We start from the raw sequence: 8,718 nt of genomic DNA on the forward strand, positions 1-8,718 counted from the left end.
AGATACAACGCCATCTCATAGGTACATAGGATCTTCACAACTTTTCTGTCGTGTTTCACGTTTCGTCGGCTTCACTCTCGATAAATTGGTTGCTCGAAAAATGGCTACTCGTCTACTAAAAATTAGTAGCGCACTGCGCACATATACTAATAAAACCAGCCTTGTAAAGGTAAAACCGATTACATTTCACGATATGCATTTATGATGATAATGGTTTTAACTTTATAATCAATTCATTTATCATTTTATTTGATTTAAAAAGAACGAGATTTGTCATTTTCGTCGGGTCCTTACGTAATAAAAGTAAAATAATAGTTTTAGAGTATTTAATATGTAAAAATGATGTCACTGTCTGATAATATAAATTATTTGTGTCAAGATGTAATTAAATGAAAAAGTTAGATATTCTTTCGAATATATGCTTATATTTTTAACCTCAATAATACTAAACTCGATATTGACTTTATTATATTTTTGACATGTATGTGTAATTTAATATGTATGCACTGTGAGAAAGAACATTTAATAATATATATATATATATACATTTCGTCATGAATTATTTAGAAATATGTAAAAAAAATAACATTTATAAAAATTTTAAATCCATGTAATGTCATAATTATTAGTAATTTAGATATACAGATTTATTATTTGATAATGAATTTAATTTTTTTATAATAAAAACTGAATGTTCATGATAAACCTGTTTATTATGTTTTAGATTGAAGTTGTGCGTTACTTAGAATTTGTCAATAACTTTGTCAACTAGGTACCAAAACAATGGCGGTCAACTGCTGCTTCTCTGAAAGAAACGCTCATCAATCAACCAGCTACGAGAGTTACAACTTTGGATAGTGGAATGAGAGTTGCTAGTGAAGATAGCGGAGCTGCGACAGCTACTGTTGGTCTTTGGATAGATTCTGGTAGTCGATATGAGACTGATGACAACAATGGTGTTGCTCATTTCATGGAACACATGGCTTTTAAGGTATATTAATTAGCATAACAATGGTGTTACTCATTTCATGGTATATATGGCTTTTAAGATATATTAATTAGCATCGCTAATGAAAAATGGTAATTATGGCTTATTGTAATAAATTCTTTTAAAACTTTTTGCAGTGCCTCTAATTGAAATAGAACATTTGTATTTTAATATAATGTAATTACAGTATATTACATATGATCCATGTTTTAAATAATTTCTATGATTTTACTATAATTATATATATATAATAAATCATCTATTAACCAAATTTTCTATTAACTAGTACATTTTTTTTATAGGGTACTGCCAAACGTTCTCAAACTGATTTAGAATTGGAAATAGAGAATATGGGAGCTCATTTAAATGCTTACACAAGTCGAGAACAAACTGTATTTTATGCAAAATGTTTATCACAAGATGTACCAAAAGCTATTGAAATTCTCAGTGATATTATTAAAAATTCCAAACTGGGTGAAGCAGAGATCCAAAGAGAACGTGACGTTATTTTACGTGAAATGCAAGAAGTTGAAACAAATTTGCAAGAGGTTGTATTTGATCACTTGCATGCTGCTGCTTATCAAGGTACATCCTTAGGACGAACGATACTGGGACCTACTAAGAATATCAGAAGTATTTCACGAGACGATCTTGTTAATTATGTGAAAACTCATTATGGACCACCTAGGTAAAACTTCTGTTTCTTCATCAAATAAATTTTATATGTACTTGAGATTCCAGCAATATCTAAAAAATCAAAGTGTAATTTTTTTTTAGATTTGTACTAGCTGGCGCTGGTGGTGTAGATCACAATCAATTAATCGAACTTGCCAATAAGCATTTTGGTCAAATGGCAGAACCGGATTATGATAATATTCCAGAGTATATTAAATCCTGTCGCTATACTGGCTCTGAAATAAGAGTTCGCGATGACACGATCCCTCTCGCCCATATCGCTATCGCTGTTGAGGGTATTTAGAGATCATTTAATTAAGATAATTCAAAAAACTAATTTTATATATATATATATAAAATAGTTTATGCAATGTAATTAATAAACATTGGTGGTAAAAGGTGCTGGATGGGCTGAGGCAGACAACATTCCTCTTATGGTCGCCAATACTCTTATAGGAGCATGGGATCGTAGCCAAGGAGGGGGTGTAAATAATGCAAGCAATCTAGCTAAAGCTTGTGCAGAAAATGGCTTATGTCATAGTTACCAGAGTTTTAACACATGTTACAAGGTATACGTTAAATAAATATTAATATACTGTTTCATATATAAAACAACACGTGATTATAACAATCAATGTATGAGTTGCGGTCAATATATCATTCTTTAATTATGCAGGATACAGGACTTTGGGGTATATATTTTGTTTGTGATCCTATGAAATGTGATGATATGACATCACAAGTTCAACACGAATGGATGAAATTATGCACATCTGTTACTGAAAAAGATGTAGCGCGTGCAAAGAATATTCTTAAGACCAACATGTTCTTACAATTGGATGGCACTACCGCCATTTGCGAAGATATTGGCCGTCAAATATTATGTTATAATCGCCGTATTCCACTTCACGAACTTGAAATGAGGATAGATGTATGTAGCTTCAATCATATTGTATATATGTATATGAATTTGTCATAAAGAGATTTTTATCTAATTCAATATCTTTTTTTTTTTTTACTTATATATACATGTAACAAGATATCGTAAGTGTTTTCAATATAAAAAAGTGGATATTTTATAATATTTATTACAAGATTATCTCATTTTTTTTAAAACATGTAATATATTAATGTATGGTTATGTATTATTTCTTTTCAGAGTGTCACTGCTGAAACTATTCAAAACGTTGGTATGAAATATATTTTTGATCACTGTCCAGTCATTGCAGCAGTTGGCCCTGTCGAAAATATGCCAGATTATAACAATATTCGTGGGGCTATGTATTGGCTCAGAGTGTAATCATCTTTAAATCATCAATAAATCTTAGCATACATCAATTAGAAATAAAATAAAATTATGGTACACATATGTTTACTACCTGAGAAAAATACCTATGTAAATTAATATTTATGTTGTAAGTATAATTTCTAATAATAATGTTAATATTATAGCTTTTTCTCCACAAGAAAATCATAGTTTTATTTTGCCTTTTAAGAAACAAATGTTCATTGATGTATACTACCTGGTTAAATAAATGATCAAAAATACATTTTGAATAATCTCTTAATATTATATACCAGATTTTATAAAAAATTATATATAATATGAATATTTATATAATACATATATAATTTATAGCATTTTCCCAGATCATTTGGGACACCCTGTATATATATTTCTTTACTTTCTACATTACATATGTCATATAAAAAAACCATATTTTATCTTAATTAAAATTTGTAAAATTTACATCACGTTTTGATATTAATAAATATGAAGATGAATAATTAGTAATAAAGAAGATAAAAAATAATACTGATGCATTTTTTTTTTATTTTCTGCCAGTGACATATAAGCAAAAATAAATAACTTTAGTAATATTTTTTATTTACACAATACATATAATTTCTATTGTTATAAATTTTCCAGTAATAAATATAAAGAAAATGGAATATCCCGATTAGTATTTGTACTTTTCTGGACTGTATTTGACATGGACAGTATTTATTATGTATAATATTAGATACACTTTTAAATATGCTAAAAATAAACTTTAAACCTTAAGTACAGGCATAAATTTCAGTAAAGTTTAATATATCATATATTTAATTTGTTATTTTATGAATCAGACTCAACAAATATAAAAATAGAGACAGAATAAAAAATATTAATATCACTATTAATAAAATAAACTAGAGTGGAAAAATCTAACAATAAGCCAAATAAATTAGAATGATGAAGTCTGAGAGATTACATGTCTGTACTTGAGGATTAAATCCCAAAATTACCAAATATTTATATTCATCTATTTATATAATACACAATATGAAAGATACTTAATATTATTCGTTATTAGTTATTAGCGTAATAAACTTTGACATAAACAATATTTTATTTATATTTCCGTTTTTTACTAACAATAAGAGATGAAGATCGAAAAAACGATACGAACTTTGCGTTCAACCCAATAGATTTATAGATTATAGGAAGATATATAATATAAAATTAATTCCGTTCTCCTATCTCAAATTAATGCTATATTAAAATGTTTATTCTTAAACATTGATTGATGTAAATTTATTAAATAAACATGGAGAACAAATAATGTTGGACATAAAATATAAACTTTAGTATATAGAAAGAAAAACGATTTTCCATATATATTAACAAAAATTTGGGACAATACTTGCTTGCTCCTACAATATTCTTCAAAAAATATTACATTGCAAACAAAATATTTAAATATTTAATTTATAGTAATAATAAATGAATAATAGCAAGTTTAATTTTATTTTTATTATATAGGTTATATAGATCTAAATATGAGATTTATATAATTCGCCAACTATTTAAATGACGTTAATTAGTAAATATACTGTTTATCTATCAATCTATCTCATCATCAAATTTTTCAAAATATTTTTTTCAAAATTAATTAATAAAAAAAATTACATTACCATCCCTTTCTATTTAACAAAAAAAAAAAAAAAAAAAAAAAAAAACTCATATCTGGGCAGGAGATCAAATAAGATTCAAATGAAATTTATACAAGCAATATCATATAAAAAACAAAATTAATTAATTATATCCCCCCCCCCCTCTTTAATATAAAATATAAATAATTAATTTTTGAAATGTTATAAGATATTATAATATCTAAGATCTAATTATCAATTTCTTATTTTGATGCAAGAAAAATATTAAACTAAAAGACTAGAAACGTAGAAATTTGACAAAATATTCTTTCAAAGTTAAACATTTAAATCTCAATAAAGAAATATTGGAGATTTGTGTTTGGACTACAATGATCTAAATAGTATATATTAGATTTAATATTAATATACCAATTGTTACAATTTTGAAAATAATTCCACAAAATATGATATGAAAAATTTGTGAAGTATTGCATCTAGGACTATTCATTTAGTGTATAACTCTCATGTCGTATATAATATATTCATAATTATATAATATATTCATATATATTTATAAATATATTATTTTTTAAATATTTATAGATATATTATATAAATCTTTATATATTGCATTCATCATTTGCATCATTATTATTGTAATTTTCTTTAATCTAAATAGAGAGCAATATAAAGATGAATAAAATGTGATATATTATTAATAATATAATAATTATATATATATATCAATTTTGAACTTACCAAATTAGCTCTTATTAAAATCATCATTTACTCTAATAAGACTTATAATGACTTTAAAGTGTTAAAGTAAATTATTTTTATAAAAATGGTGTATAATTCAAATAAAAATGTCAAGCTATATTGGAGATTCTGCTATTTTACTGTAAATTGTATAATCAGTTTTTTTTTTTCTTAGACGAATGAATATAAAATAACTATCTACTTTGATTATTTGATGGTACTGTGCTTTGAGTAGGAGAAGCACTATCCTTACAAACTTTGGCAGTCATTTCAGCTAATGGTTCTAACTCTTTAGGATTAATTAAATCAAATTCTGTTACAAAATAAAAGAAATGCTTGTAACATGTATTCACATGTGCTTCCTAAAATAATAGTAATCTATTCAGTCAATCAAAGAATTATATATAATGTAGTAAAATATTAAAATTACTTTGATTAAGAGATACTTACTGCTCCTATTGCTACAATGCGATCAAAATGATGGATATATACATGAACAAAAACTCTAAAAAGACGTGTTAAGATTTTTCTGCATAACGGTATAAAAGTTTTAGGAAACGGCACATCTGCAATAAAAAAAAAAAACACATTTGCTTTTATATATTCTGATAAAATAAGATTATTATTAAACAATGCTATAAATATAAGATAAATGTAACAACCTGTTGATACTGGAAAAACTGTTTCATTATTAATTTGAGCTTCAATCCAATCCATAAGAAGAGAAACATATTGCGGTGCTGGTAATGCTGTTGGCTTTTTATATTTTTCACCATCTGCCCACAAATATTCAAAACGTGCTCCACCACTCATTGCTGGACATGATGCTGAATCGCAATACTCAGATACAGTACCATATATAAGATTTATTCTATTAAAAAAATCCACAACTAGAAAAAATAAATAATTATTGTTATTTTTTCAATATATAAATGAGAAGTAGGATTGAAGCATTTGAAATATTTTTTTAATAAAGTATAATATGATATGAGAATAAGCATTAAGCAATAATGCACACATACACATACATTTTCATTTTCAATAAGATATATATATAACAATAACAAATCTTTAGACTACTATTAAATATTTTATGTACCATGAACAGCAATCCAATCATTTAAATCTTCTCCAAGTGGTAATTTTACAACAGCTCTTAAATTGATACCAGAATTAAGGGAAGCTTGAGCTTGTTTATATAAAGAATAACGTAATGTTCCATGAGCAAATTTCTTCTTCGGTCTAAATGTCTGCAATTAAAATGTATATGAAAATATCTTAATATGTTATATATATATATATATATATTTCTAATATTTGTATAAGAATAAAAATTGATTTCTTCTGTGTTCTTAAATTATATTTTATAACGCACATTATATATTGTAAACTTAAAAATTAAGTAATATTATATAGAGGCAATTGACATATAGGTTATTACAAGTTATAAGAAATCAATATTTTAGATGAGCTTAAAATTTAATCGTCTAATAATTACTGTTTTTACCTTTCCTTTCTGGAAGAATTCTATAAAACCGCTTAATGTAGTCATTGTGTATATAAAAATTGTATTATTCTCACTTATATTTTTATAAAAAAAATCCAAGGAACCGGCAGACACAGGAACTTGGCACAATTATACACAGCTTCAATTTTTCATAACATCATATTTGCTTGTATTTTCAAAAAAGTCAAAAATAAAATTCTTTTTCGCAAACTATCCAAGCACATAGGCAAAAATATAATATTTATTAAAGAGAATATTTATTAAAATTATTTATCCAAGATTGTTCGTGTTGCAATCAAACCTCCAATGCATTACACTCTTGTTAAGGACAATTAATATTTATAACAGCGTAATATGCATTACAAAATGTGACTAAAAATACAAAAAATCATTTACAATCGCTTTGATTTGCGTCCTTTTAGCGAATTCTGTTACCTGACTACACCTGACAAACTCTGGTGCATGATAAAGACTGTTGTACAACGTTATCTCAACATAAATGTAAATATAATATATATAAGCATTTTAAAGATAAAATAATCTATATATATATATATATTCCGTTAAATAATACAATAATATCAATATTAGCCATTTAATCGGTTAAAATATTTTACGTTATATTTTTACATTTAAATAACATCTTCTTTAAATCGATGTAAAACAGACTTTAATGTGCATCAGTGTAGTGTAGAGCAGATGCGCGAGAGGACGCCACATTAGACGTCGCAAGTGCTTCTGGTCGTATGATTAACCAATCAGAACAACTAAGACAAAAATCACTTCGCTCGGATTGGCTAATCAAAGACTGACGAATCAGGACAAAAGGCGCAAAAGTTTCTTCGCACCGATTGGTCAAAGGAGTATATCTAAAAATTCAAAACGGTTAAAACTTTATTCGAAAGTGCAGTGTATCGTCGTTCGGACCTCGGATCCGTTGCGCGTAATCGTCGTTGAGATTAATCGAATCGGAGTGATTTTTGGAGTTATTACGATCTTCTATAGCCTTACTTAGTTATAAGATATCAAAATATTGTAAGATTAGAAGAACGTGCCGCGTAAATATCGTGTCGCGAGTGTGTGTGAATCGTCGACGGAAATCGTAGCTCGAGGGGATGGCTAATTCCAGAGTTACAGGAGTTCGATGAAATTTATCTGCAGTTTGCGATAGGGTATGTAGATAAATTGGAATAATTTTCATTTATATTGTGTTACACTGTTGATTTAATGATTATTCGTGCGTTACTATCATATTTTTTACAAAGGGGTTGCAAAGTATATTTTTGATACTATCAATCGAAAGGCATATCTTTACTTGAAATCAAATAAATGCTTAAATAATATTCGGCAATAATATAGAAGTAAACGAGAAAAAGGAATGAAGGAAAATAAATGAGTTCAAAAGGCTTATCGAAAGATAATATGCGCCTTTTTTAATATCTAACTGAATGATATTATCAAGAAATTTTTATTTAACATTGATATACGTAATACATGATGAATCGAATAATTCGGTTTTGTCCGTTATATATTTTGTACAATTTTGAATTTAGAAGTTCTGTTTTACCATCATTCGTCGATAACTATAATTATAGTCGATAACTAAAATTATAGATATAATTACAGATTTTTAACTTTCTGAATTATCGACATAAATATCGATGTTGGTAAAGAACTTTATCGATATTTTGTGCACTTACTTATCATCATAAGATTAAAAAAATATAGCGAATGATAACAAAAATTGAAGTTAGGAGAATTAATCTATTTTTTCCATTATCATCAATTTTAATTCATTAAATTTGGATATGTGAATACTTTTTCAATTAAAATTATTATAATAAATACAAAAAAAATTCCACGAAGTATTCGA

General features: G+C 26.4%; 3 protein-coding genes across 5 annotated transcripts in view; 2 read left to right on the plus strand and 1 right to left on the minus strand.

Moving 5' to 3' along the window:
* The first annotated feature begins 18 nt into the window (after positions 1–18).
* On the plus strand, positions 19–3,203 carry Uqcr-c1 (Ubiquinol-cytochrome c reductase core protein 1). 2 transcript variants are annotated; one of them, XM_070308578.1, is made up of 7 exons: positions 19–169; positions 773–991; positions 1,291–1,676; positions 1,766–1,959; positions 2,063–2,232; positions 2,340–2,594; positions 2,823–3,203. In XM_070308578.1, the coding sequence occupies exons 1-7, from the start codon at positions 101–103 to the stop codon at positions 2,961–2,963; spliced, it is 1,434 nt and encodes a 477-aa protein (XP_070164679.1). In that variant the 5' UTR covers positions 19–100; the 3' UTR covers positions 2,964–3,203. The 2 variants fall into 2 exon arrangements, with proteins under 2 accessions (XP_070164679.1, XP_070164680.1); XM_070308579.1 differs by having other exon boundaries at positions 70–169; positions 725–991; positions 2,823–3,202.
* Positions 3,204–5,434: 2,231 nt separating this feature from the next.
* On the minus strand, positions 5,435–7,494 carry Mob3 (MOB kinase activator 3). Of its 2 annotated transcripts, XM_070308763.1 has the most exons (6): positions 7,476–7,494; positions 6,846–7,217; positions 6,438–6,588; positions 6,001–6,228; positions 5,789–5,904; positions 5,435–5,700 (listed from the first exon to the last, which is right to left on the minus strand). In XM_070308763.1, the coding sequence occupies exons 2-6, from the start codon at positions 6,888–6,890 to the stop codon at positions 5,533–5,535; spliced, it is 708 nt and encodes a 235-aa protein (XP_070164864.1). In that variant the 5' UTR covers positions 6,891–7,217; positions 7,476–7,494; the 3' UTR covers positions 5,435–5,532. The 2 variants fall into 2 exon arrangements, with proteins under 2 accessions (XP_070164864.1, XP_070164863.1); XM_070308762.1 differs by lacking the exon at positions 7,476–7,494 and having other exon boundaries at positions 6,846–7,272.
* Positions 7,495–7,778: 284 nt separating this feature from the next.
* The window catches only part of LOC138940046 (lachesin), a 253,582-nt gene continuing 252,642 nt past the window's right edge, over positions 7,779–8,718 (plus strand). Inside the window, exon 1 of the mRNA XM_070308549.1 lies at positions 7,779–8,017. The gene's annotated coding sequence lies outside the window, so the exon portion shown is untranslated. The remainder of the gene's footprint in view (positions 8,018–8,718) is intronic.

This window comes from Polyergus mexicanus, unplaced genomic scaffold (genome assembly GCF_030449975.1).
Source record: "Polyergus mexicanus isolate NDT 795.1 unplaced genomic scaffold, iyPolMexi1.0 SCAF_16, whole genome shotgun sequence".
In the NCBI taxonomy this organism is placed as follows: Eukaryota; Metazoa; Arthropoda; class Insecta; order Hymenoptera; family Formicidae; genus Polyergus; species Polyergus mexicanus.

What these genes read in the sequence shown, in the direction of transcription:
- Uqcr-c1 (XM_070308578.1), top strand. Translation starts at nt 101, where the DNA reads ATGGCTACTCGTCTACTAAAAATTAGTAGCGCACTGCGCACATATACT. An exon ending in TATCGCTATCGCTGTTGAGG is followed by an intron (nt 1,960 to 2,062) that starts GTATTTAGAGAT and finishes TGGTGGTAAAAG; the next exon opens with GTGCTGGATGGGCTGAGGCA. An exon ending in AACTTGAAATGAGGATAGAT is followed by an intron (nt 2,595 to 2,822) that starts GTATGTAGCTTC and finishes ATTTCTTTTCAG; the next exon opens with AGTGTCACTGCTGAAACTAT.
- Mob3 (XM_070308763.1), bottom strand. Translation starts at nt 6,890, where the DNA reads ATGACTACATTAAGCGGTTTTATAGAATTCTTCCAGAAAGGAAAG. An exon ending in TGATTGGATTGCTGTTCATG is followed by an intron (nt 6,229 to 6,437) that starts GTACATAAAATA and finishes TATTTTTTCTAG; the next exon opens with TTGTGGATTTTTTTAATAGA. An exon ending in GCATTGTAGCAATAGGAGCA is followed by an intron (nt 5,701 to 5,788) that starts GTAAGTATCTCT and finishes CTATTATTTTAG; the next exon opens with GAAGCACATGTGAATACATG.